The sequence below is a fragment of the Colletotrichum aenigma genome, assembly GCF_013390185.1.
Source record: "Colletotrichum aenigma strain Cg56 chromosome Unknown KSG_Cg56_contig03, whole genome shotgun sequence".
Lineage (NCBI taxonomy): Eukaryota > Fungi > Ascomycota > Sordariomycetes > Glomerellales > Glomerellaceae > Colletotrichum > Colletotrichum aenigma.
The window spans coordinates 4700240-4726942 of record NW_023500909.1 but is presented as its reverse complement, the minus strand read 5'-3'; the positions used below and the strand labels follow the sequence as shown (position 1 = coordinate 4726942).

The window sequence follows — 26703 nt, the reverse complement described above, 5'->3', positions numbered from 1 at the left end:
TCGCAAATAACAACCATTCGTCGATCAGTGTAGTCGTCCTCAGGTTACCATGGTCTATACTCGAAGATTCTGTCACAGTGATACTGGCTCATGGACGGATCAACCAGACAGATCCTTCAAACAGTGAATAAGAAAGATACACCCAAGGAATTGTGGTGTGTTAAGGTTATCCGAGCAAGTAAAACCATCGAATCCGACTGATCGCGACCTAGTTCGCTCACTTTGAGTCTTGTTCTTCCAATGTGTCATGCTCCTCGACCCGTCCCGGCGGCTAGGTACATTGACAGGCAGCATGTGGAGCACATATGCGTCTATAGGCCCTCCTACTTGACAATCTCATATTATCCGCTTGCTTGCGGACACCCCTCGGAGTCTTTCCGTGGTTTAGACTTGGCATCGCAGGAACGGCTCGGATGAACCGAGGTGAACGAACCGTTCGTGGGGCTGTTGGTCCTCCTTCGACTACCCTGCAGGTCAAGGTGCTGTTGGTGCTTAGCCCCGGACACCAACCCTTGATATGGAAAAGGTCTCCAGCGGCCCGCCCTTCGCCCAGCCGAAGTAGGGCAATCGAGCCGAATCGATCACCGGTTAATCCTAGTGCAGCGCCACATATCTACTGTCTATAACGATAGTCTAGGCTTAAGACTCCCCTAGACCGTCGTGGTTGCTTGACCGGCGTTGCGTTCCGTCCCAATTAAGCTTGTTTCCTTCCGGGGACATTAATGGATCCAACGACAGTCTTCAGCTGCTCCGACGACGAGGGCCTAGCCGATGCGTGCAGAAATCCCCTTGATGTCGTGAATTGCAGTAAATCGCGCTGCTCCGATACTCTTTACAATGAGGGAATAGGAAGTTGCCACCGACCCCTGTACGGCGGTGTGGAGAGTCCACTGCTCAAATATTCTCAAGTGTTGGTCCAACATCAAGAGATCACAAGGCTACCGCAACCTGTGACGAGTCACATCGGAGGAGACTACAGGCCGAACTTCCCAAAGTCACTAATCAAAGTACCTTGTAGGGCTGAATCCTTTCACATGAAGACAGGGTTGTCATGAGGAGCTGTGTTTGAATCAGGCAACACCATAGCCGTGACACTCATGGGTCTCACGCACCCATCCCATGTCATGAAGATTTCTCTGACGAGAAATGAATATCCGCCTATCACGAAACTCCGGTTCGCCGCTTGCGCTAACTCGGCCTTCGCATGCCGGAAATCACCATGTCTAGAGCCCAGGTGGAGGGTGGGAAGAAAGTGTGTGTTGGAAGTCCATGCGGATCCGGGGGCTCATGTTCGCCCGGTCGAGGTAGGGATACTTGATGAAGAATATGAAGAAGAGAAACAACAGATACTGATGTGGTAAATTCAGGCAGAAGGGTGGATAGGATAGGAAAATGAATATGAGTCTCGACGTCTGCCGCCATTTGATGAGTAGACTATGTCTTGCTTGTTGTATTATTGAAGTCACTCCTTTCTCTTAAGTTCCCTTCTGTCTCTGTTCTAACTGGCCGCAATGAGACTACTACTTTTCTTTCTTGCGTCCTTGTCATGGGTGAACGAAGTCTTAGGACGGGCTGTGTTTGCCCACTTCATGGCAAGTAAAGCCCTGCCTCATTTGCAGAAGTTGTAAACCTTACTGGGAAGCTAACAAATCTGTTTCTTACAGGTTGGCAATACGGAACACTACACGGCATCTGATTGGGTCGATGACATCAAACTGGCTCAAGAGGCTCATATCGACGCCTTTGCCCTGAAAATGGCCAAGGGAGAGCCTATGAACACCAAGGCCATAGCCGATGCTTTCTCAAATGCGGAGGCTCTAGGATTCAAGCTGTTCTTCTCTTTCGATTATGCCGGCCGGGGTCCCTTTTGTAAGGACGAAGTGATCTCCTGGATTAATAAGTACGCTCCTAGTAGTGCCTACTTTAGACACCAAGGAAAGCCTTTCGTCTCGACATTCGAAGGACCCGACCAAGCTGATGATTGGGTCGATATCAAAGCTACTACTGGGTGCTTCTTTGTGCCTGACTGGTCCTCTTTGGGGGCTGGTCCTGCTGTTGAGAAAGCAGGTGGTGTTGTTGATGGGCTCTTCAGTTGGGCTGGCTGGCCATGGGGCGATCAGGACATGGACACTTACGTCGATGCCTCCTATAGGAGAGCTTTGGACGGCAAAGCCTACATGATGCCTGTCTCCCCATGGTTCTATACCAATCTCCCTGGGTATAGCAAAAATTGGCTGTGGCGCGGGGATCATCTTTGGTTCGATCGCTGGATCCAAGTCAATACTTTGATGCCCGAGTTCGTTCAGATCATTTCGTGGAACGACTACGGCGAGAGCCATCACATTGGGCCGATCCGAGATCACGCCCTTGTGGCTTTCGATACTGGGAAAGCACCTTACCGATACTCCCTCGACCACCATGGCTGGCGGGTGCTTCTCCCGTTCTCCATAGATCGATACAAGAACAACAAAGCAACAATCACTACTGAGGGCGTCTCATTCTGGTATCGCACGACCCCCAAAGGTGCTTGCGGCACGGGCGGTACCACGGGCAACACAGTCTCACAGCTCCAGATGGAGTTTCGGCCCAATGACATCATCCAAGACTCGGTCTTCTTCACCGTTCTTTCGACTGATACTGTGTCTGTCACCGTCTCTATTGGGGGCGTGTCCTCCAAGGGCGTCTTGAGAGACTTGTCTGATGGTGGGGCCGGCCTCTACCATGGCAGCGCACCGTTCAATGGGCGCACAGGAGACGTACGGATCACCGTCACGCGAAAGAGTGTGACCATCGCCGACGAGACTGGCCCCGCGATCAAGAACGACTGTCACAAGGGCATGACAGGGTTCGACGCCTGGGCTGGTGGCGGCCTGACCTCGAGAGCCCCTAGTGCCCTCGACACGCCTTCTTTGGAGAATGAAGTGTGTATCCGCGGCACTGGCGCGAACGACTTTGATGTCTTGTGTCGGACCACATGCTACTGGGGCTATTGTCCTGAGAGTGCTTGCGTTTGCAGAGCCACGGGCGCTCAGATCAAGCTGCCTCCAGAGACTCCCGGAGAGGTCCATCCGGCCGAGGGGTTGAACTCGAATTACATCGGCCTTTGCAACTATGCTTGCCTCTACGGAGCCTGCTTCTCAACTTACTGCGGCAAGGACGAGTACCCCATGATCGAACCGACTGTATCTCCTTTCAACCCCCCATCCTGCACCTCGGGGACTGGTGACGGGGACTGGGCGGCGCTTTGCAGCTTCACCTGCCGCCATGGCTTTTGCCCTATTGCCAGGTGCAAGTGTACAGGGCAAGGTTCTCTCAACCTTATGAACCCGTCTCAGGCGACCAAAGCTATAAGCCGAATCGGCGAAGACCACGGCCTTTGTGCGTTCGCCTGCGCCAGAGGTCTCTGTCCCAAGAATGCTTGTGACTCGAGTGGTGGCGACTCACAAGAGCAGACTGACCCTCCAGTGGACCAGGTGGAAATGCCTCACCTAGATAAGGACTGCTACCGATTTACCGAGTGTGTGGATTTGGACAATACCCAAGCCTCTAGCTGTCGCGATGGCTACGCAAGCATGTCGTTTGATCGGGCTAGCTGCTCGGGCAATTCGGTAGGTTGGCCGGCCATACACATATTCCTAGCTAATTTGACCTTCACAGGGGCTCCCTATTTGTTGTAAGAACAGCGCTCTTCCTATGGAGTGTACGTGGAGGGGAAGCGGCGGAGATTGCAACGGCCAGTGCCACAAGGGAGAGGTCACCCTTTTCGAGTCGGCGAAAGGAGGTGACCCTGGAGAGAGTGGCGATAGCAAATGCAGTCGTGGACAAAAGGTCTTCTGCTGTGAACTTAGCACTTTCAGCGCCATGACCAGCCAATGTCGTTGGACAGAATGGTGAGTTTTCTACATTTCCTTCACAACCCGAGGGACTGCGCTCTTGTCCGTCTTATGTAGCGAGTGTGGTTGGAAACCATTTGATGTCACAGATGAGAACGTCCGATGTCGAAACCAGATCTTAACTTGACGCTGACATCTCAATAGCTCTGAGAAGTGTGCGGGAGATGAAACAAAAGTAGCCCAGGCTTCGGAGCTAGAGGGCAAGTGTGGTCTGGGAACTTTGACTAATAGGTATTGTTGCAAGAACAATCCTCCTCCCTTTTCCAACTGCCATTGGGTTGGACAAGGTGACTGCGCAGACAACACCTGCAACAACAAGGAAGTCACCCTGATATTGGATCAGGGTGGCGGAGACGGCAACCTTTGCTCCTGTGAGTGTGCGGTCCAAAACTTGCTGTGTACCGAAGCTGACAATAAACGAGGGTGGAGGAAGAAGTCGCTCTGTTGCACACCGGAGGAGGCCGTATTTGGCAATGGAGTATGCCCCAACCCGTATTGCACTATACTCATCGGCGACTGTGCTCCGGATGAGTGGGCCGAGGATGATGATACCGACGAAGACACGTGCGATGATCACGATGAACTTCGCCGAGACGAAGGAGCCTTGGCTGAGTATGATGCCTTGTCTCTTCTAACGCTCGAAGACGGATCCCTTCTCGAAAAGAGAGCGAAACGGAGAAGAACCTACCAAGCGGTTATCGAAGATATCATTCAAAATCTCATTGAGATCATCATCACAGCCAGGGCATATCCTGGGTCGGGCACACTCCATTCGAACACACGAGGCGACCCGGCGTCAGACGACATATTTGAGTAAGTGAACTTTCCGATTGGTCCATATTTGGTTTCACAGGTCTTGTATTTTTGTTCTGATCTGATGGTCTACTCGGGTCTTTGGCATCGTTCTTGACTTTGCCTGCAACATCAATAGACATCAAAGCATGGCGCCATCAGAATGATTCAGATGCACTTTGGCAATATGAGCAAAACTGACATGCGGAACTTCACAGGTTGGCACCTGGGTGTGGAAATGTGGATGTTATAGTAAAGGACCGAAAGACTTTCACAAAAAAACAGATTTCGGCAGCATATGACAATGAACATAATCCCGATGTAAGTTGCTTCAATCTCGCAATGCTCTTTGTCAAAGAAAGTTGCTGACAGATGTTCCAGCTGCAATTCATGTCGGACTTTCTGCACACACTGGGCACTGGTGAGCTCCCAGACCTCTCGAGGACAGTCAACGGCTTCATCGACCCCAAAGATATCGAGTATTGGTGGGACGCGCCGTTCCCTTTTGGAACTTTCCCTACTCAGGGTACTAGTAGATGCATAAACTCTATCAACGACTTCATCATGGACTTTTTCGGCTCGCAAGGGAACAGGAAGCCTCTACTCCTCTGCGAACGCCGACTGAACCAGATGAAAGGCAGAATCTTCAATAGAGAAATGAGGCCGGTCAACGACGTTGTAATGGCAGGACTGCGAGATGATGCGTTGAGTGGGGATACGCAGGCGGAAGAGACGATGTTCGACAACATTGCGAGAGTAAGTCAAATCGCGCCCAAGGCCCCCCAAACAAGTTTGGAGTGTGACACTAACGGTGACTTTCCCATTCAAGGCGATTGGAGTATGGAACTATTTGAACCATCCTGACGCGCTCCCAACTGTCAGCACCAACCGTAACAACTTGATCGACGGAAGCGGTCTCATCGGGCGACTCGTCCCAGCTTTTGCCAGAATGCGTTATATTCTCATGGAGTTTGACGAAAACTGGTACAACGATGCGGCAGAAAGAACTAGGGGCTGGGTGGACGAAATGCTGGACCTCATATTGCAAGACCTTGACGCTCTAAGTCAAGCCGGGAGAGCGCCTCCGAATGAGTTTTCTATCAGGGCTAGAGTGGCGCGCTTGCTAAACCGGAGAGGCGATATCAAGCCGCCGAAAAGGTGAAGTAATATTGCATGGCATTGAAAGAGCTTCACCCTCCTTCCCAAGACAGACATAGAATACATAGAGAAGCCTGGCTTGACTCAAACCTATTATGTTGGCCTCCAAACGGCTCCTTCCCATACTTACCGACTGAGTGCCGTAGCTCAACTGGGCATCGACTTCTTGCCGAGAGGGTAGATGGCTGGCGGCCGCTGATAAGATTCATAGTCATCCAGCTCTCCATGCAGGTCGTTGTACACTGATGCGACGAATATTGCGTTGAAGTATTCCCATCCAACGTACTTGCGGTCGCAACCGTCAATGGCGGGATAGCCACCATCGTTCATGGTGACATTGCCCTGAGTGCGGTCCGAAGCCCAGCAGCGATCGATGACGGTGATGACCATGGGTGGTAGGCGACTTCTGAAAAACTGGTCGCCAGTGTCTGCCTCTTGGAACTGAATCACAGTTTCGAGGCACTGCCTGTCGACGTAGAGACAAAAGCGAAAGCGGGGAAGTTTGGTAACATCTGGCTGCTCAATAACACGAGGCGGGGGCTTAACGAGACCCTGTTCGGAGACCCAGCCATCAAAATGGTGTCTGACGTCTGATCTCGAGGCATTCTCCAATTTGTCGCGGTCTTCGATGATGACCCAGTCGAGGTAATTCTCCAGCAACTCAGCTCGACGGCCCTTGACAAGCTCCTCATGGCAGGACTGCTTGAGCTGCGTCAGATAGCGGTTCCACAGTTCGTTGTCGTCGTATGTGCAGCGGTAGATCACGAATCCCCACTTGTGATAGCCGGTTCTGATCATGTTGAGGCAGATTCGGGAAAAGATGTCTCTTTGGTAGCCGCCCGGTTGACTTGGCAGCTCTTCGAGCGTCCGGGCGTCGAAGTTGTCACGGTTGTCTCGTGACATGGTGACTCAGGCGATTGAGAAGTTTAGAAATGTCTTTTTGGTCAAGCTTTCGACGAACAGTTGAACAGATCCAGAATGAAGTTGGTTCTGCTGTAGGTCCAAGGTGATGTAGGTGCCTTAGTTCGAGGGACTGTGTTGGTTAAATAAGAGTGGTGTAAGAGGCACGTACCTTGCTGTGGTGACAAGGGTATTTTCTAATCCCGGCTATTGGCATAAATCGGACCAGAGACGCGGTTGCCATTTCCTAGCAGCGGAAGCGAGAGCAGGGCGAGTAGTAGCCTGGTCGAAAGCAAGCTGGCGGTTAGCAGTCTTGTCATCCCAAATACTCAAAGTCGTTCACGAGGATGGATCATTTGGGCGTGGACATCGATGCTGACTAACCACAAACACCCATCGCACGTTTTCTCTTCAACGGGGATTCCCCTAGTCCGGAAGCTGGAGGCCACCAGAAGCAAGATCTCACCCCTATCTGCCACCACCACCGCCACCCATTGAGACACGCCGCGCCGCCTGTCACAGACTTCCCAAGCGCCCGCCCGCCGCCAGCTCTGTCCATCCCATCCCCATCTTCCCGTCGGACTCTCTCACACGCGGCTTGAAGTGCGCCGTTAACTCATCCCAGCGCACCTGCACCTCCGCAACACTGACCGCAGCACAGCCCGGCGCTCTGCTGTCCTTGCCTTACCTCATCCTCCTCCCACACACGGCATCGCCAAGCGCACCACCACCACCACGGCCACCACCCCAGCAACATCAGCAGGGGTCATCACCACCCAGACTTCCCTCCTTCCTTCCCTCTCCACATAATGCTCCGCCAAAGACAACCCGCCGCAGCATCCGCCGACCCCGACCGCGCTCAAAAGGACCAGATACCCACCATGGCCGCCGCGAAGACGACTTCCCTGGACAACGAGCGCCGCCCGCTGCTCCCGCGCCACGAGGACGACGAGCACAGCCAGCCGCCGACCGACGCAGAAGACGACAACAACGACCAAGGCGACGAGAGCAAGATGGCCTGGGCACGCCGGAACCAGTGGATCGTGCTCGCCGTTGCGAGCGGTGCTTGCGCGGCCTTCAACGGCGTCTTTGCGAAGCTGTGAGTTGCTCACCTTGTCATTTGCGCAACCCCCCCCCCCCCCGGCTCAGTCGGCGATGTCATGCCAAGAATGGACAACACTCATTCTTATTCACGGGTTATCAACGATAATCCGTTGTGGTCGCAAAGATTCTTCATCAAATTTTGAATTTACTTGTTTTCTCAATTTTTCGTCATGTCTGCATTGTTTCAACTAGCGTTTGAGCGTTTCAAAGAACAGGAACAAGCCTCTTTGTTGAATGTCTCACTCACAATCAAACTAGGACCACAACGGAACTCACAACGACAATTTCGCAAGCCATCTCCAACTTCCTCCACCTGTCGGATATCGAAGGTGCATTCGAGGTTGTCCTGCGAGCCGTACGACTGATCCCTAAATTCGTCTCATCGCAAGTACTGATTCGTCTCAGGTATTCTTCGGCCTCAACCTCGTCTTCAATGGCATCGTAAGTCTCTCAACCCTCTCCAGCACGTAAGCAAGGGCCTAACCTGTCGCAGATGTGGACTCTCTTCACAAAGGCCCTCGCCAAGGGCAGCTCCACCACTCAGGTGTCCATCATGAACACCTCGTCAAACTTTGTCATCACCGCCCTCCTCGGCCTCGCCATCTTCTCTGAGTCCCTGCCACCGCTCTGGTGGCTCGGCGCGGCCCTCCTGGTCGCCGGAAACGTCATCATCGGCCGCAAGGACGAGACTGCCGCGGACAAGTCCGCCGACTACGCGCCTCTGCCCCAGCAGCCCGGCCTTGCCCCGGCAGACGGTGCCGAGGAGGATAAAGATGAGTCCGAGGACGAGGACATTGTTGACCTGGGAGACCTTTCGGCTCATGAACATCGCGCTTGACGGCCATGTAAAGACAAAGAAGGAAGAGAGGTGCATTTGGAAAGTGTTCATGTTGGATGATATGTACAAGAAAACATCATATAGACGATACCCTTGAATATACAGGGCGATGCAAGGTAGCATCCCGTAAGATGTAACTTCAGGACTGGTCGGTGATCATGCTAGGGTAGAGTAGCATCAGTAAAAAGCCTTCGGCTGCCCAAGGTCACAATGCTCAACTCAAGGCCTATGATGTCGCTGCAAGAGCGGATAGTACTCAGCCCATTTCACCACACGCAAGAGCAGGAAAGGACGACCCATACTCGAACTAACGTACTACTACGTCAGTAAGGTGGCATGTTCGAATTGTGCTCGGGCAGAAGAGGTTACTGAACCAAGAGTTGTCGTACTCAACCATAAAGGCCCCGTGGTGTATCGTGATACTACACTGGTTCACTGAGAGAATAATGCAAACCCTTGATCGGAAAAGAGACAGCAGCATATTCTTAATAAATCCCTAAGGTATGGGTGGATGGATGGATATGTGATGGAAAGTATAATAGAAAAACCACACAGACAAGAAAGAAAACCAAAAAAGGGTCAAAAAGTTCAGATCGAACCCAGGGCCCTCCCTGGGTTTCGATCCTATGAAAATCCGAGGATTTTGCACTCCGAGTTTAACGTGTTCAGCCATGCACGCCCCAGAGGCACTGCGTGCTAGTTGTCTCTGGGGAACCGAAAGTGAGGGCGGCTCTGACGTCTATAACCCTTTGTCTCGTGGTCTCGTGGGCGAGCCAGACAGGTATCATGGATGGGCAAGAGATAGGTAGCAAAGGTGGGTGTGCTCCTTCCATTGTTCGGGACCGGAGGGTTCCACAAGGTGAAGTAGATAGAGTACCTGCCTTCCTTCCTTCTACCACGATATTAGCAGTACGAACTCACACAAGTGACATCCACACCCTACCGCTGAGAGCGTGTCTTGCCCTCTCCTAGGTGAGACTACAATGCCATCACCACGGAGGCTGTGAACAACGAAGCTGCGGACCAGAGTCATCAAACTCCAAGACATCCCACGCAAGACACAGCGCTCAAAAAATAAGAAAACACGTGACATTCGCAGCCGCCTGCCGCAATCTATCTATTCGTCTTGAGCCCGAAGCCGACCTTGTAAATGCCCATAACGCCATCCGTACATATTTCCCCATAACCCATCAACATCGTACATAACCACAAAATCACCGGTTCTCAAGCTCCAACGCGCCGTCATCAGCATCGTCTTCATCCCCGTCGAGAATCTGCGCTCCGAGCGGCCGGGCCCCTGGTGACCTCCGCTCGTCAAACGACGACAACCTCACCCTGCCTCCCGAGGCCAGCGCCACCTTATCCGACACCCACCCGGCAGCGCGACGCATCGCGCTCCACAGCTTCTCCTGGCTCTCGGCGAGCGCCGAGTCGTCGCGCGGGTTCTCGGCATGCTCGGCCGTGAACTGGTACTTGAGGCAGTCCTTGACCGTCACGAGGCCCGACAAGCGGCCGTGGTACTCGATGAGTACAACGCGCGGGCCGATCTTGCGGAAGAGCTCCATCACCGTCTCGAGAGGGAGGCGGGGGTGCGCCGTGACGGGCGTGGTGTCGATGTAGCGGCTGAAGTCGACGGACGAGGTGGACATGTAGCTGGGGAAGACGGCGACGGTTGGTGTTACCGGGGTCATTGACGCTGGAGGGGGCGAAAAGCTGCACATTGCGTCTTGGCTGATGGACCTCTCACGTCTAATACGATCGATGGCGTAGCGCAGCTCGGTGCGGCCAATGTAGCCGACCAGAATCTTGGAGGTTTCGTCCTCGACGATGGGGAAGCCTTGATACTTGTCGTCTTTCAGCAGACGTTCGAGCTGTGCGAACGACATGCCATTGACCGGTAGAGACGTCACTTGAGTGCGCATGACTTCCGATACGGGGACGCCAAAGTTGTGTTCTTCCTTGTTATCTAGGAAGGGGAAACCACTGAACCAGATCATCCTGTCGGCGATGCCGCCTTTGCCGAAGAGCTCGCTGACGATCTTTGTCACGCCGACCACGATCATGGTTGGGAGAATGTAGGTCAGGGCTCCCGTGAGCTCGAACATGATGACCACGACAGAAACGTATATGTGCATGATGCCACTGAGCGCTGCAGCTGCGCCGAGGAAAGCGTATGTACCAGGGGTAATGCAAGGCTCGTCTGGCTTGCAAGCTGCGAAGAAGGCGCTCGTGGGGTTCGCTTCGTGGATCGCCTGGACAATAATGCCCACTGTTCGTCCAAATGAAGCGCCGACAGCCATTGACGGAACGAAAATTCCAGCAGGCACTTTGCAGCCATACGAGATGATGACGAGGAGAACTCTCAGAATCGTTGCCAGAGCCAGCGACAGGATGTTGGAAAGCTTCTTGTCTGGCTCGCATAGGCCGTGGTAGTCTTCGGCGCCCTCGCACTCTAGGAACAAGATCTCCATGCTTTCCGTCATGTCAATCCTGAGAAAGACATTGGGGTAGCAAATAATTGCCGTCGCGGCAGCCAGAATCGTCGCCTCGGCGATAGCGTATTTGGTGAGGAACTTCTTCCTGAAAGCCTGAGCCCGCAGATTCCACTTGATGACAAAAGCGCCGTAGAGACCACCAAATATTCCCAAAATGATGTAGAACACCACCTCGAAAAAGTGCCAAGAGCGATCATAGTGAACCTGGAACATGACAAGCTGTCCCGTCCTAAAGGGGTTCATGGCCGCAAGAACAGCTGTCGCTACCAAGGCACAAAAGTAACTGCGCCAGAGCGTTTTCAATGGAAAGTAGCTCGACATTTCCTCCAGAGAGAAGAGCACTCCACCAATGGGACTGCCGAAGGCGACAGCGACACCTGCTGCAGCGCAGGCACTCAGGATCTCTCGGGTTTTGGCGGCGTTGCGGCGGTATTTGTCAAACAACCGCGAGATTACGTTTCCAGTGCACACGGCGTAGTGCACGCTGGGCCCTTCTTTTCCGACTGACAGACCAGATGCGATGGCCAGAGGCAGACAGACGGACTTGATCAGGAGGGTCCAGAACCCCAAGAACCCCTTCATGACGAAGCCTGCGATGATGCACTTGATCTCCGATATACCCGATCCTGCCGCATACGGAGCAAATGACTTGACGAGTGTCGCCGACGTGAACGCAAAAACCGTACCGAAGATGATGTAGAGAAGGTAGTTGACAGGGCCGAAGCCCGTCCACTTGTGCCACTCGGCGCAACCGTTGTCCTCGCCCCAGCAGCAGAAGTTCTCATTCAGGTAGAAGGCCGTCGTGCAGTAGCCCATCTTGATGTCCGAGAGCCACTCGGTGATGATGTTGAGGAAGGCAGCGTTGAGGCCGATCGTGATGCCTATCAGGGTGACCACGAGCCAGCCCTGCGCAGCGTCGTAGCTCTCGCGCAGCCGGTACCTCCACCCAGCCTGGCCGGTGTCGAGCATGCCGGCGCGCCGCCGACGTCGCAGTTTCCTCCTCGCCTGCTCTCGGGCGGCGTCCTGGACCCAGTCTATGGTGGTGAAGTCCTCGTAGCGCTTGATCTCGGCGATCTCCTCCTCGATCTGCTGCTGCTGCTGCCGCGGGCCGGGGGCGGCCTCGCCTGCCTCGTTCTGCTCTTCGTCATCGTCGCTCTGCTCCGCGTTCGACACGGCAAACGAGAGCCTCGATGTGATGGAAGGGCGCGGGAGCCGGTGCGGGCTGTGGGAGAAGGATGTAGTTCGTGAAGTCATTGTCGGCTTGGCAGCGGCGGCGGCGCACTGCTCATGTTCGCGACAGCGAGGCAAATTGGGCGCAAGGTGGTACTTCTTCTGGGCGACCTGTGCCCTCGTTCGAACGTCGCCCGTGGGGATGCTTCTTCGGTTCGGTGATGATTCGACAGGGAGGGGGGTTTGGTGTAGGTAGTTTGCGATCGGTATCTGTAGTCTGTCCTGAGCTTGCTGATCTCTGGGGAATCCCCAATGCAGGTTGCGGGCGATGCTGCTGGTGGTTGCGCTGGAACCGGCGCCGGGGACCGGGGGGGTTCCAATGATGGTAAGCTGGGGTCGACTGGGTCGACTGGGTCCCCCCTGCAATTGGTGCTTAAGCTTTGCGGCTTGGCTGCGGGCAGCGGTTCAAACCAGCGCGTTGTCAGTGGTCGCGTCTCACTGGCCTTTTTTTGGCGCGACTCTATCAAAAGTGAGCCTCTCCTTGACGACCACCTTGGCGAAGACATCTCACTCAACGACGAACTCGACGACTCTACCACGACAGCTGCCTCAAACACAGAGAAACCAGACACTCAAGAGTACAATATCATCATTGATTGACTGCAGAAGAGATCTCGAGCCCGACCAGGCCCCTTTTGCCTCGCCATCCTCGGCAGGCATAGACATCGAGTCTTGGAAGAGGTTGGTGACTCCTATTCAACTCCTCCCCTTACGGCCCCTGCAGCTCCGGAGATGTAAATATTGAGGGGATGCCCTCACCAGCAACTTTCCTGAGGTCTTTTCACTTAGAACAACCCTCTGGGGCCTACTTATAAAAGCTTCGGGAAGTGTGGCTTGAGATCTCACTTTCAGCTTGAGGCATTGTCACTCAGATCATCGCTTCTATACCACAGCTAAGAGTTTCTCACTGACTCTCATACAGACTCAAGTCCTCCAACCTCTCACACGATCAGTCTTCACACCCATCTATCAAAGATGCCTTACAACACCAACGCCATCCCTCCAAGAAAGGAGGTAACAGGCCAGCCGGCTCTACCTCGTATGCTGCCCTCTCACTAAGCTCTCCGAACCAGTCCACCTGACAATCTCACAGTGGCCCGCGTGAAGAAGATCATCGCCACAGACCCAGACATTGGCATCTGCTCAAACAATGCTGCCTTCGTCATCACACTCGCAACTGTAAGTTCTGCCCACCCTCCCAGTGCAAACCCTCACTCATGAGTCTCACAGGAGATGTTCATCCAATACCTCGCCAACGAGGGCCAGAACATGGCCAAGATGGACCGCAAACCCCGCCGCAACGTCCAGTACAAGGATCTCGGTAAGCTTCTCCTCTTCCTCAACCTCCTCTCAGAGAGAGAAACGAAACTAAAACCTGCGTCCCCTGAAGCAAACGCCGTCAACCACCACGACAACCTCGAATTCCTCGAGGACGTCATCCCAAAGACTATCCCCTACAAGAAGATCAAGGACCAAGCCGCAATCTCCCGCGCGAACCCCAGAAAGGCCGACTCGGAACCTAAGAAGCGCCAGTCCACCACCAACGGCGTCAACGGCACCGCTGCTGGCCCCGCTGCCGCTGCTGCTGCCATGCAGGACGACGACCCCAACGCCCAGCTTGAGGCTGAGGCCCGCCAGGCTGACGGCGACGTCGATATGACCGGTTGAAACCGTTTCTTACCTGCCTCAAAGACATGGACCCCCTGATCATCCGCCGAAATGATGGTCAAAGGGGTTTTTAGGATTAATCAGACCAAAATCACACATAACCACACACCCCCAGCACCATCAAATTAGGTAGCACATAGCCTCTTAACGAAGTGTACGAATACCAAATCGACCTTTTTTTCTCTTTTTCTGCATCCATAGCACGGATCCGCATCAAAGTGAAACTGAAACCTCTCTTTTTGTTCGTAATAACGCCAGTCCATGAGAAAAATAAAGCATCGTCTCGCCTGTGACCTTTCCTCCAGCTCAACCCTCCATGGTAGCATCTCCATCGAGGTGTACTCCCGCAGGGATGGTCCCTTCCGTCAGCATCTTCTCCAGACGGATAATCTCCTGCAGGCTGTCCGCCTTCTTGATCATCTCCTTCAGCCGCTCCTTCTCCTTCTCCGTGAGCTTTATCCTCGAGAGCTTCGACGGGGCCGCCGCGCCGTTCGCCGCGGAAACCTCGAGCGTCTTGGACTTGATGCCCGTGATCTGCCGTAAAGCGAATCCTCCACATTAGCCTTTCTGTTCTTTGAATGTTCGAGAGAGAAATAGAAGAAGAGACATACCTTGGAAGCCAAAGCAGAAGGCTCCTCCGCCGTCCCAAACAGCTCCCTCGCCTTCTCCCTCTCGGCCTCCTTGACCTTGCCGTAGTCCAGGAACCGCACCGTCGGACACCGCCATACGACCCAGTACCGGTAGTTCTCCCTCTTCGTGACCGGGTTGTCCGCCAGCACCAGGTGCGTCAGCCGCTTGAAGCCGGCCAGCGCGTCCAGGTCCGCCAGCTCCGCCAGGTTGTTTCCCGCGAGCACCAGCTGCTGCAGGTTCGGGATAGCGTTGGGCAGCGTCGGCTGTATGCTCGACACGCGGTTACGCGCCAGCAGCAGCGTCGAGATGCGCGGCGACAGCGGGAAGTTGCCCAGCACCTGGATGTCGTTGTCTGTGAAGTCGATGGAGTCGTGGGGCTGTTTTCCTCGAGAGTCAGCAAGACAGATTCGCCCAGTTGTCGGGATGCAGCCTCCGTAGACAGGAAACACACCCGCCCTTTGGGAAAGAAGGAGGAGAAAAGAAAGAACTCACGCCAGCAACACCCAAATTCTCGATCGCCGGGATTCGATGTCCTACACAAACCCTCATCCGGGCCCCGCTATCAATTCTGTTCCTCTATAGCTCATTTATCATGAGTAGTGTAGCATCTGCTCTTTTCACGCACCTCGGAGATCTAGCTCACGCTCCTTGAGCGGATTCAGGTAGGAAAGCGAGTCCCTGATGAGCTCCGCCGTGAGCCTCATCTTGGGCTGTTGTTACCTCGGGGTTATGATGGGTGGTTTTTGGAGTGGATGGCGCTGTTGCGAAAGATTCGGTTTGGGTACGGTGCAATAATTTGTCGTCGTGTACAAAGGAATCGCCGTCGTGTGTTCGAGATGTGCAGGTGTTTTTGCGCCGTCGCAACTGGGTTGTCGCGTGGGTGTCGTGACGAACAGGCAAGGCTGAAAAGTTGGCGGTCGACGAGGCGGCTACCCACAAAATTTGGCCGACCGTCTGATAAGAGCTATCATCCCCGCCTGGGCGTACAGTGTTCATACAGAGTACGTACACAGTAAGACCTCGCCAAACAGCCGGTGTCGCACAGTGCCTGTAATGAACATCGCTTTCCCGTCCTCTGAAGGTACCTAAGATATGAATAAAACATTCTATCTCATATTCATTATGTATTTAAAGGTATCTATGCCAATGATCCCAAGTTAACGCCCTCGCGTGTACCATCACGAAAAAACAAAAACTACCCCAGACCTGTCCACTGACAGAGTCATGCTGTAAGGCAACTCCAGCAGCGCCACATCCATAATCGAATCCAAGTGAGATCGCAGCAGCTGCTGATGTTGAAGAGATATAACTGTAGAGCGCGTTGGTCGTCCGCCGGTGACCTTCCCCTTGGTTCCGCCCGCCGCGTTGGATGCTGTCGCATTCTGCCTTGGAATCCTTTCCGTGTTCAGAGTCATGGATGTTGTCGGGTGAGAAGCCGCAAACGTAGGCCTTGGGTCGTCAACTTGCAACCCGCTGTACACCGTAGAGCTTTCGATGCGGGAAAGGTCCCAAAACCTGAGCTTCTTGTCTGATCCGCCGGTGACGATGAAGGCATGTCGCACATCTCGCGAGTCGTCCGTGGCGCCTGTGCCTGCAATCATGGCACGAACACCGCGGTCCGCGTTTCCACTTCCACTCGTCTCGATGTTGGTCGCAAACCGGCCCAGCATGCCCTCAGGCTTGTCTTCGTCCACTTCCCATGGCTCGTATCCCTTTGGCCCTTCCTTGTTGCCACCGACCCGATAGATCTCTCTGCAAATTGTGCGTTCAAGATCCCAAACTGTAACTTCACCCTGACCCGTCCCGCCAGCGACACAGACCCATTTACCTCGTCCCTTGCTAGGATGTATGCACAACCGGTAGATGGAACTCTTGCCGGGTACACCCCAGCCCTTGAGCCTCATACGGAATCTCAAGTCCCAGAGGTCGAGAACGCCATGTGTAGTTCCTACGCACAGCCAGTTTCTCTTGCGATCCACGCAGAAGCATGTAGGAGTCCCATGATGAACGGGGTTTTCTAGCGTGTAAAGCAAATTCATCGTCCGAAGATCAATGCCTAGGATGCGTGACCGGTTTGTCGCCAGCAGCAGAACTGAGGTACTGTCGATCTTGAAGTGCTCACACCATACGGCGTGTTCATCCTTGGGAAGCTGATACTCTCGAAGCAGACGCAATTTTCCATACCGCAGTACTCCGCTGGCCGATACCGTTTCGACCTTAACAATGTGTACACTGCCGTCACTTGCACAGCTGATGAAGCAATGCGTGTTCTCGATGAAGCACAACGCAAGAACTCTGGATCCTTCAGCGTGCTTGTGTGTCTGCCTCGACCGGTGCGTGATGTTCTTCTCAAGTCGGGCACTATCCCAGACTTTGACATTACCATCATCGCCACCCGTAACGAAGAACACATGGTCTGGAGACGCCACGATGCGGTTGATCGCACCGGTGTGCTCTGCAAAAGTAGCAACCATGCGGCCAGTTGGTCGCCAGGGGTCATCACCAGACTGGCCAACAGACCGGTTTGGCTTGCGACGAGTAATGGGAGTGACCATAGGCCCAAATTCGGCGATGTCGTGGGGGTAGTTGTCTTGGTACATCGAATCTAGCATCTTGAGAATGCTGGGATCGGATCCCTCATACGAGTGATTCGGCCTCAACTTCGTTACGACGCTGGTAGTGCTGGTCCTGCGATCCTGCATGTCGGGCCGCACAAGTGGCGCCTGGGCAAAAGGTCCTTCCACTTCCCCGAAAGCATTGGTGCCAGACATGCCAGTCTCGGGTATGCTTTTGTTGCCATCCTTACGATCCAGCAAGCTCAAGGCGCTCGATTGATGTCGGATTGCCCTCCGGATTGCGTAAGGCTGGTCGTGAACCGAAGCGCTGTCATCCGTCGGGCTTCCTACTGTGAGCTTGCCTTGGCCGGTTGACGAGCGTCTCGATAGGTCAATCGATCTGACGCGCGATACGTCCCGTGATGAAGAGCCTTGGTCTTCCACCACGCGCGTACGCAGACTATTGAGGGCTGCAAACTTCCGTTTGCCTGTGGAATCGTCGATAGTCATAGAAGCGTCCAATAGAGCGTCGGCAATTGTGTAAGGGCCCTTTTGATCTACATCGGGTTGGAATGTAGACTGTTGCAGCGGCTCCTCGTCGAAGAAGACTGTCTGCGGTGTGAGGCCGAGGCTCTTGAGGGAGATTACCTCGTTCAACTTGGCTGGGTCTCGATCGACGCCGTCTCTTGATTTCATCTTGCTAACACGGTAGATGAACTCCCGTAACGCAAGAAGCTTGAACTCATCATCTGGTCCTAGCCCGAGGTTTCGCAGTCGGTCAAGCCATTGCTCGTCCTCGTCATTTTTCGAAACCTTGCTGAGCGTGTCCTTAGACGCTCGACCAGTGATGGTCTTTGGGAGGGACCCATAAGAGAACGATCGAATCTGCTGCGATAGTTTCCAGAATACGCCCTTGTCCGTTTTGAGCGCCCACATCAAGGCCTGGTCGAATACAGGTCTCGACATGGGTCGCTTTAGAGCGTCCAGGAGTGCGAGCTCGGCAAACTCGGGCACCATTCCCGTTTTGAGGTATTGCTTGACCATGGGAAAGACGATACACCTGACATCTGCCGGAGACAGAAAGCGCGTGGCTTCAGATAGAAACTCTGTGGCAGATTCTCGGATCCAGACGTTCGGGTGCATCGTAAAGCGTACGACCACATCGATAAGCTCCCACATCTTCGTCTTTGAAAGCAGGCCCAGCCTCGCCAATTGTGCTAAAGAATGGAGAGCCGCCTGGACGACGAATTCTTCTGGATCAGTCAAAGCCTGAACCATGAGAGGTAGCATGAACTCCTCCAGACTGACGCTGCCCACCAAACTAGCGATGCTGACTATAGTCTCGAAGAAGGCGCACTTCAGCATCCAGTCGCGGTCGTTCAAGTAGGTGTTGAGATGTGTGAGAAGAATATCATTTGCCTCCGCTGGACCGAAGAACAGGCACAGATTGGGCACTGAGGTCAAAAATGCTCTGCGAACAGACACATCTGGGTCCTCAACCAGGGCTTTTGTGTGTAGCTCGAACATTTCGTAGAGCTCTCTCTGCGCATCGTCGAAGAGGCCATCAAAGGCAGCCTCAGCCTCGATTCCAGGTTCAAGCTCGGGGTCGGCGACAGTCAGGGTGCCATCCGCCTTCAATGTCGCTGCCAACTCCAGGAATCGTGCGGCAGTGTTTGCAAGACTCCCCAAACATGATGCATAGGTGGCTCTCACTAACGGGCTTGGTGTGTTTGCATTTGCGACGATGGCGCCCTGCAACCTAGGCAGGATGTACTCGACGAAAATGTGTGAGTTGACAGGAGAGACGACCCGCACGAGTTGCAGGAGCTGGGTGACGGAGCGGAGACCCGCGATAACCACAAGATCGGACTTATCATTAAGAAGCGTCATGAGGTATGGCAGTACTCGATCCAGCTTTGCTTCGTCCGTAATTCTCTCGGAAAAGGCAAGCAAAACATCGCAGGCTCTGATCTTTGACGCCGCTCTCGCCGTATTTCGGAGAGATGATACGATCAGCGTCAAGAATATGAGCGTCCCGTCGTCTTCTGGAGGATCTGATGCCCCCGTGATGTAATCTTCGTGGTTGGGTATGTTGAGGCGTATCGGGAAATGGCCCAGTCCAAGTTTCCCGGCTAAGGGCTCAATCTGCGTTGAGCGCTTTTCGTTCTGGTAGCCAAGAAAGTAGGAGATCTTATCAAAGTCGAGGAAGACACGGTCGATGCGGTCGTCGGCCTCGCCCAAGTTCCTTGTCGCACCAGATATGGGGTTGTTTCCAGAGGACGGGTCTGTGATGAGCTCCATGTATTGATGGAGAAAGTTGTAAAAGTACTCGGGGAACACCTTCTTCTTCCAGAAATCCAAGTACTGCTCTGCCGAGTATCGCCGCTCCGGATCTAGTTGAATCATGTGCGAGATCATGTCGCGCAAGTCCTTGTCTGGAATGCGACTGATCTGGGAGATGACCGGATCGTACTCGCCCTTGCGATACTTATACAGCTGGCTGAGCGTGAAGATCGGCGACTCAAGAAACATTTCTGTGATGACGCAGCCGGCGCTGAAGACATCCATGGCCCATGTGAGCTTCGCGTCCTTGCTGTCAACCTCGTCGGCTGGGACGAATCGTTCCGGGGCGACGTAGCACGTTCGCCTTCCAGAGGTATCAAAATAGTATGAGAAATCCCCGGGGTTATCATCCGGAAGCATGATAGGTTTGAAGGGGGAGGAGAAGTCAGACAAGTAGAGCCAGTTCCACGACGTCACCAGCGTATTCTCGGTCTTGATATCGCCATGGTAGATGTCTCGTGCGTGGCAGTCGCGCAAGGCGCAAAGCAGCTGGAAGGCCAGCCATTTCTTCTCGATATCTTCCAGAAACGGTCGGGTGCTCATTCGATCGTATAGGGAGTTATAAAGGAACTGTCGGACGAGGTAACCGTTCGTCTCGGTTTCGACGATGCGTTGGAAGCCCAAGGCGTTGGGCACATCGGCCAGAGCAGTGCGCTGCTCTGTATCAGGTCAGCCATGAAGCTTAACGGCGAGCGAACGGCGACCGGTCACTCACTCTCAATATCGCGCTTGTACTTCTCCAGAGGCATCGGGGTGTATGGCTTCACCAAGACCTTGACCAGGGCGACCCCATCATGGTGCCTGGCGCGGATGCTCTTCATGAAGCGCGCATTGCCGATGCTCTTCTCATACACGAGATCGGAGAGCTCGGGAATGTCGATGCCCGCCGAGCCCGCGGAGGGCGTTGCGAGAGAGAAGCCTTGACCCATCTCGGGTCAGCAGTAGCTCCAGAGCTACGATACCTATTCGACTGCTTGTTCGTCGCTGCGGGAGCTTGTCATGTTGGAACAGCCAGATGGGTAATGCGTGTTGACATTAGACTCCTAGAGTTTCGTCGGTTTCATTCAGGTCTTGGTCGGAGCTGCAGTCGAAGGTTGCGCGGTGAAGTTGCTTCGTAGCTACGAAGCAATCACGGTTGCGATTAGGTCACCATCCAAGGTTCAGCAAGGTGAGGTACCACGCGCGGTGGGATGTACGCCGTCCAGTTAAACAATCAGTGGGGACGTCGGTGTCCCGCTGTCTAAACCTCCGACAGGGGGAGGACCGCGGGGGCAGTTGAGGTTCTGGTCCGTGCGCCGTTGGCCGTCCTTCCCCGATTCGGCCGAGCTCCATCAGTCTCTGTGTGTGGTAGGTGGTTCTACAAGTTGTAGTCACGAGCGTGACGTTGAACGATAAGCACATCACGCGGAGCTCGTTTTCATCTTACAGATTTTCAATCTGCAGAACTTCTGCATTAAGTCCGGTCCTATATCAATTCTTTGCTGCGGCCACGTGTAATTTGCGCAGGGACAATTTGATTGGAAAGCAAACAACCCGTCTCGATCTAATGTCAACCTGGCTAACAAGCTCAGATCCAGAGAGACTATGGGAGTAAGAAAAACGGACTTGATTTGAATACTTTGATATTCGTGAGCAAAGTGACGTCAAAAAGCCTCGAATAAAATCCGAACGCAGGCCAGGTTCATCATATCGATAGCAAGGTCGAAGATGCCATCATGAGACGTTATCCTAGGAACACTGCACATTTATTGTTCTGATCCCGTATGTAATACGAAAACGGACCAATTTGTTAAGCAACTCGCATGCACACAAATGATACGTAAGCTCATACCTAAGCAACCTTCATTTCACCTGACAAAACGTTGTCAACAAGTAGTCACACGCACCACCCTACCTTACCGTATGCTACCGTCACATCGATCGCATCGCACTCACACAAAACCACCACACGCCTCAGCTACTCACCAAACCAACACCCACCGCACATTTAATTGGGCCGCATCCAAAGCACCATCACCACAGCCCAAGTCAACCTGTGACCCCCGCCCGTCAAGCAATATAGATGGCACATGTCAGATCTGCCCGCCAATGTTCAAAAGAACAACCCCCACGCAAAGTGCTGCCCACCTCGCGGAGAAAACCAAAAACACACAACACGCAGAGCGGAGACAGCAGCACTACAAAACAGGGCCCCCGACATCACCGGGAGGCCGCCGTACCGTGGTCTCGGCGTTTGACCCTAAATCCATCCATCCCCAACCAACCAGCCCAGCCGCGCAAACGGCAACGAAACCAGGAAGCCAACCTCACCTCCGCGCACAACTTTCAACATCAGGAAGATTACTCCGGCCGTGATATTGGCCGTTCCCCAGAATAAGCGTAACCCTTCCGCGAGGCTGCAGCAAGATCACGAAACACAGCTCCCTCGCTTACGTAGCTATCTGACATCTTTGAATCCATTCAGTCCCCCCTGTGCTGGGGTCGGTCAATCTGTACAACTCTAAGCGCGATGCGATTCATGGCAGGTTTGTTGGTGTTGCCCAATCTGGATGGTGGTAGTGGTTCGTCCGAAGAATACCGCATTGCCCACGATGCCCATGTCGAGAACATCAAGATCTGAGTCTTTCAAGTCTCACATCCAGACTCGACCTGGAGCTCGCTTCACCGCCGGCAGGCTGCTGTATCAAATATGGTCAATAGTGATCCGACATTTTTATATCACCTGGTTCGAGCACTATCACGACGGACTAAGAGCTGAAAGAAGCTGCCCATGCGCGCGTGACTTCATCGGTTTCAGCCCCTCGATGCGGATGAAACCACTCAGGGCAGTATCGGCGGCACAGACTTTGCAGACGAAGATCTGCATGCTCTTCATCAACCCCGCAGCGGGAAACAAGAAAGCTAAGAGAATCCTCTTTGATATTTGAGCTAAGTAAATGGGCTGGCCATCTGGTAGGCCACAGGATTAAGCCTTAGTGATGTTGTGATGATAAGTGTCGCAGGATAGGTTTCGTGCCTCAAAGTCGGGCGGTGAAAACATGTTTGTGGCCCCTGAGATCTGTTCCACCACCCGTTCCATCTGCACTTGCCCAAAGAGGTCACCATTAGATCGCAGAGGCCCTCCCCGACCCCTGTCTCAGTAAACCCCATTCTTCGTCAGCGCCCCTGGGTATACTTGAAAACTTGTTCGAAGCGAAAGGGGAGGGCGTGCGTGGTCGTCGTAAGTGATTAGGATCGCGTATCTTCATCTCGTCAGAACTCCTCGCATTCGGTGTTGGCGTAGTGACGCCAAGCTTCCGTGCTGCCGGGATCGTCTGAGGCGAATCCGCGTCGAAGAGAAATAAGTCGCTCGTCTAGGACTGAAGACATTAGGCGTGTCGTTACGAAAATGCAGTTTTCTCGTGTCTATGTTGCGAAAAGAGGCACCGAGGAATCGAGGTGGCTGCTACTCGTGATATCGTAATGTACGATTCATTAAGAGCCGCGTCTGTAAGATTCGCCTCGAGGTCTTCTCCGATGTCTGGGCCTCGGGTATTGTGCTGAAATACGTCGAAGTCAATGCTGGAAGAGAGTCCGAACGCCGTAGCCAATGCCGAAATTACAGCCGTCGCGTGGATGTATACAAAAGTTGTGTATATTCACATCTCAGGAAAAGGCGGAATGTCCTTGATGGGCGCTGGAGCCTTCAGTCGACACATCGCCTTCGATGGTCTTCCTCCAGTGCTCCGGCAGGCACACGCAAACAAGGGGGAACGCCTTGATCTCACCGCTGACTGGTGGTGATGAGTCACGTCGACCCGATGTGTTTGATACACCACTGTCGCGTTGTGCTTGTCTTCGGGCTTCCCATTCGTTGGCGTGTTCATCCAGCAAGATTCCGGTAGCCCAGCCGTCGTCCCAGATACCAACGACCTTGAGCATGTCGCCACGCTCAAGAGTGAACTCATCCGGAGCACGAGGTGAGTAAGCCCATAGGGTGGCGACTCTATCGCCTGGGTGGATGTCGTCTTGCGAATAGTAATCCTTGAAGAATGGCAGCTGCTCTGACTGCTGGCTAGCCATGCCTTGTGGTGACGACATGCCAGCACTGGTCGGTGATTGAGGGTCGTTCATACCAGTGAGGACCGAGCTGCTCGACAACGATCCCGTTCTCCTGATGTTAGTAGGAGGGGGTCGCAAGACACCAGCTCTAACCTCTGACTCAGGACTGTCCCCGAACTCAGAGGAAGACGGATCGTCACCTCTCCTTCTGCCAGCCATGTAGGCAGCTCCGCCGGCAGCGGCTGCTGCCATGGGGGCGTTGCCACGGCTAACAGGTGGTGCAGGATCCGAAGCACTCTCCAAGGCTGACATGCGTGCGATGCGACCTCCGGGGAGGACTTCGTATCCAGTCGCTGTCTGCGTCGGCGGGATCTTAACGGTCGACGGCCCTTGCCTTGATGGTGCCGGCTGATTAAAGATGCTTCCCTTCTGGCTTCCCCGTCTGCGTCTCCTAGCAAGCAGAATACAGGCGTAGATGAGTCCAGCGAGCAAAAGCGCACCAGCTACGCTGCCGATAACAATGCCGGCAATGGCGCCGCCTGACAAACCGCCTCCTGCCGCAGGAGTACTCGTGGAGGTTGGTGATGCCGTCGCCGTCGGGGGAGTAAAAGTCATGGTGGGAAAGATGGACGGGAGGACGACGCCCTTGCAGCGCTCGTCGACATTCGAGTTGTAGCAGCACGTGTCGGTCGAGTTAATACCGCCAGATGCGCAGTACGAGCAAAGCCCGACGGTGCTGTTGCCGTAACCACAGTTCTCCTTCTCATTAGCGATGCCTTGAATGCAGTTAGACGACGACAAAGAGCCGGCGGGGAGAGCGCAGTTGGTGAAGTCCGCACGAATCTGGCTGACCAGGTTGCTGCCCGGGTTGCTGCAGAGACTGCTATCGGAGGTGAGAAGTGCTTCACTTTGCGCGTATTCAGCCTGTAGGATTGTGAGCAAATGTCTTTTCTGCCAAATTCAAATGACGCACGCATGTGTCGGCGCAAACCGGTCTGGAGTTGGCTGCAGTGAGGTTGCAGGCATCTATTGAGTTTTGAACGATGGCGTTGCAGATGACTGTTGTCGTGAAGCGGGCATACAGCTCGGTTGAGTTGGTGAGATTAACATTGCTGCAACCAAGTAATGTTTGGTATCTGTCACAGTGTAAGCCACTCGTTGCTCAGCCGTGTCGCGTTCGCCGACATCAACCTACTTTTCCCGGACGTATGATGTCTGGACGTACGACTGCAACTGGCTGTCGAATGTTTCTCTGCTGGAAACATATTGAAGGAAAGGGCTGCCAGAACCAATGAGCACAAATCATACGGGTATCCTTTGGAGTTGACGTACAAAATTCCCTGTACGAAGCCTGTTGTCGAAACGGAGGCTGATTGGAAGGCGGAGCATTGTGTTGAACCCTCCAACGAGACACAACTACTGGACTGCGCCGAGACTAATGTCGCGGTGGACAGCACCGACATAAGCGCCTTTGCTACGGGACCCATGGCTCGTCCTCGTCGACTTGTGTGGACTTTCTTTCCGTGCTTTGATGAAGTCATGGTCGCGTCGTTGCTGGCCACCGAGCGAGGTGGCTGGAAAACAGTGATAGGTTGGAACTGCGCCTATTTCATGACTGTCTTCCTGGATCCTAATGATTGCGGTCCATGCAGTTTGAGGTTGTCGCGAATGATCGGCAATTAGAGTAAAGATTGCTTGTCGCTGAGAGATGCTTGGCGGGTGATAGTCGTAACCAAAAAAGCTCTCGAGCGGTGAATTGGAGCGATGAGAATGGCGGATCGTGTTCGCGAGCTGTTGTCGAGGAGAAAACGGGTACTACAGCGGAGGTGGGCGGCGAGCATCAATTGACGGGTGGGACGAGCGGAGGCCGAGGAAGGTGAGGGTCCGGGTCGTGGTTGAGGGACTGATTCGAGGCCGAAGAAAAAGTCGTCGCCCTCGGTTCCCAATTCGTTCGTTCGTGAGGAAGGAGGTTGGGTGGTTGAGGGGGTGGTGGAGTTTTTGTTGTTTTTTTGGCAAGTAGATACGGTAGGTAGGCAGGTACTCGGGGAACCGCACCAACAGGTTGAGGCAGGTATGGGAGGTGGTAAATAGACTGAACGAGGGTGAGTGAACGGAAAATAGGAAAAAATAACAAGCTGTTTAGGTAGGTCTACTATTAGGGGCGGGATGCAGTTAAGCTCCGAGGTAAGGCAAGCCGACGTGTCGATGTCACGGTCGGGCTCGTTCGAGACGAGTGAAGAAGCGAAAAAGGCGACGATGTTGTTTTGGGGGGGCGAGCAGCGGCGACAACGGCTACGGATAGAGACGCAGACGACGCAGCACACGCAACACACAGCACACACGCGCGAAGGAGGGAAAGGGAAGGGGACAAGAGAGCAGAGCAGAGGCAGGTACGGCGCGGGAGGTGCTTAGGAAAATAGGGAAAATTGGAGGCGGCGGCCAACGTGGGAGGACAAGGCAAGGGGACGTGGACATGGGACAGAGAGACATGGGCACAGCCTATCACTGCGGTTGAGGGTACATGGATGGGACTACCCTGAACCTGGACCTCGACCTGGACCTGGACCTTGACCCGGCCGGGTCTGACTGGCGACGGCGCGCGACGGGAAGGTGCAACTGAGAGGAAGAGGGTGTGTGGTGCGGGCTTCTTTCTTTTCTCAGGTGCACCGATACCACGACGCCTTCAGGATGGGACGCTGGCGGGAGGGAGGTGTTTTTTTTTTATGTCTTGTCTCTAAGGCAAGGCAAGGCAAGGTAGGTAGGCGCGAAGGGGGGTGCAGCTTCCTGGGGCCTGCCTTCTTCTGGCTCGATAGGGAAAAGGAAAGATTGGAAAGAGCAAGGTGCAATTGCAAGTGCGATCTGATGCAGCAGCCAGCAAGCGGAGCGCCATCAACAGAAGGAAGGAAGCGCCTGCTGCAGCCTGCCCACCTCACCTCGCGTCTGGAAAGGAAGGTCTTCCTTCCGTCCAGTGTCCCTCGTGGACGGGACTGGAGCAGTTCAGTCCCAGGTTGGAACTGTAAGAGCAGGAGCCACACCCACACCCGCGCGACTTTTCT

General features: G+C 54.0%; 7 protein-coding genes across 7 annotated transcripts; 3 read left to right on the top strand and 4 right to left on the bottom strand.

Moving 5' to 3' along the window:
- Positions 1 to 1219: 1219 nt before the first annotated feature.
- On the top strand, positions 1220 to 5847 carry agn1 (Glucan endo-1,3-alpha-glucosidase agn1; the record flags this gene model as incomplete). The annotated part of the gene is made up of 8 exons (XM_037320480.1): positions 1220 to 1252; positions 1665 to 3608; positions 3658 to 3890; positions 4038 to 4264; positions 4316 to 4706; positions 4904 to 5006; positions 5067 to 5441; positions 5515 to 5847. The coding sequence occupies 8 exons, from the start codon at positions 1220 to 1222 to the stop codon at positions 5845 to 5847; spliced, it is 3639 nt and encodes a 1212-aa protein (XP_037180686.1).
- Positions 5848 to 5990: 143 nt separating this feature from the next.
- Positions 5991 to 6746, bottom strand: CGCA056_v005226 (uncharacterized protein; the record flags this gene model as incomplete). The annotated part of the gene is made up of 1 exon (XM_037320479.1): positions 5991 to 6746. One exon carries the CDS (start codon positions 6744 to 6746, stop codon positions 5991 to 5993), a length of 756 nt encoding a protein of 251 aa, XP_037180685.1.
- An 806-nt stretch (positions 6747 to 7552) lies between these two features.
- On the top strand, positions 7553 to 8685 carry Tmem42 (Transmembrane protein 42; the record flags this gene model as incomplete). Its single annotated transcript, XM_037320478.1, has 4 exons — positions 7553 to 7842; positions 8106 to 8202; positions 8253 to 8288; positions 8341 to 8685. 4 exons carry the CDS (start codon positions 7553 to 7555, stop codon positions 8683 to 8685), a joined length of 768 nt encoding a protein of 255 aa, XP_037180684.1.
- A 1214-nt stretch (positions 8686 to 9899) lies between these two features.
- On the bottom strand, positions 9900 to 12434 carry CGCA056_v005224 (putative chloride channel protein UM03490-D; the record flags this gene model as incomplete). The annotated part of the gene is made up of 1 exon (XM_037320477.1): positions 9900 to 12434. One exon carries the CDS (start codon positions 12432 to 12434, stop codon positions 9900 to 9902), a length of 2535 nt encoding a protein of 844 aa, XP_037180683.1.
- A 951-nt stretch (positions 12435 to 13385) lies between these two features.
- DPB3-1 (DNA polymerase epsilon subunit C) lies at positions 13386 to 14078 on the top strand (the record flags this gene model as incomplete). The annotated part of the gene is made up of 3 exons (XM_037320476.1): positions 13386 to 13449; positions 13504 to 13589; positions 13641 to 14078. 3 exons carry the CDS (start codon positions 13386 to 13388, stop codon positions 14076 to 14078), a joined length of 588 nt encoding a protein of 195 aa, XP_037180690.1.
- Positions 14079 to 14384: 306 nt separating this feature from the next.
- Positions 14385 to 20535, bottom strand: VPS15 (putative serine/threonine-protein kinase VPS15; the record flags this gene model as incomplete). Its single annotated transcript, XM_037320475.1, has 4 exons — positions 14385 to 14612; positions 14690 to 15085; positions 15908 to 20265; positions 20322 to 20535. 4 exons carry the CDS (start codon positions 20533 to 20535, stop codon positions 14385 to 14387), a joined length of 5196 nt encoding a protein of 1731 aa, XP_037180689.1.
- A 2716-nt stretch (positions 20536 to 23251) lies between these two features.
- On the bottom strand, positions 23252 to 25134 carry CGCA056_v005221 (uncharacterized protein; the record flags this gene model as incomplete). Its single annotated transcript, XM_037320474.1, has 4 exons — positions 23252 to 24571; positions 24621 to 24783; positions 24843 to 24926; positions 24980 to 25134. 4 exons carry the CDS (start codon positions 25132 to 25134, stop codon positions 23252 to 23254), a joined length of 1722 nt encoding a protein of 573 aa, XP_037180688.1.
- Between the last annotated feature and the right edge of the window lie 1569 nt (positions 25135 to 26703).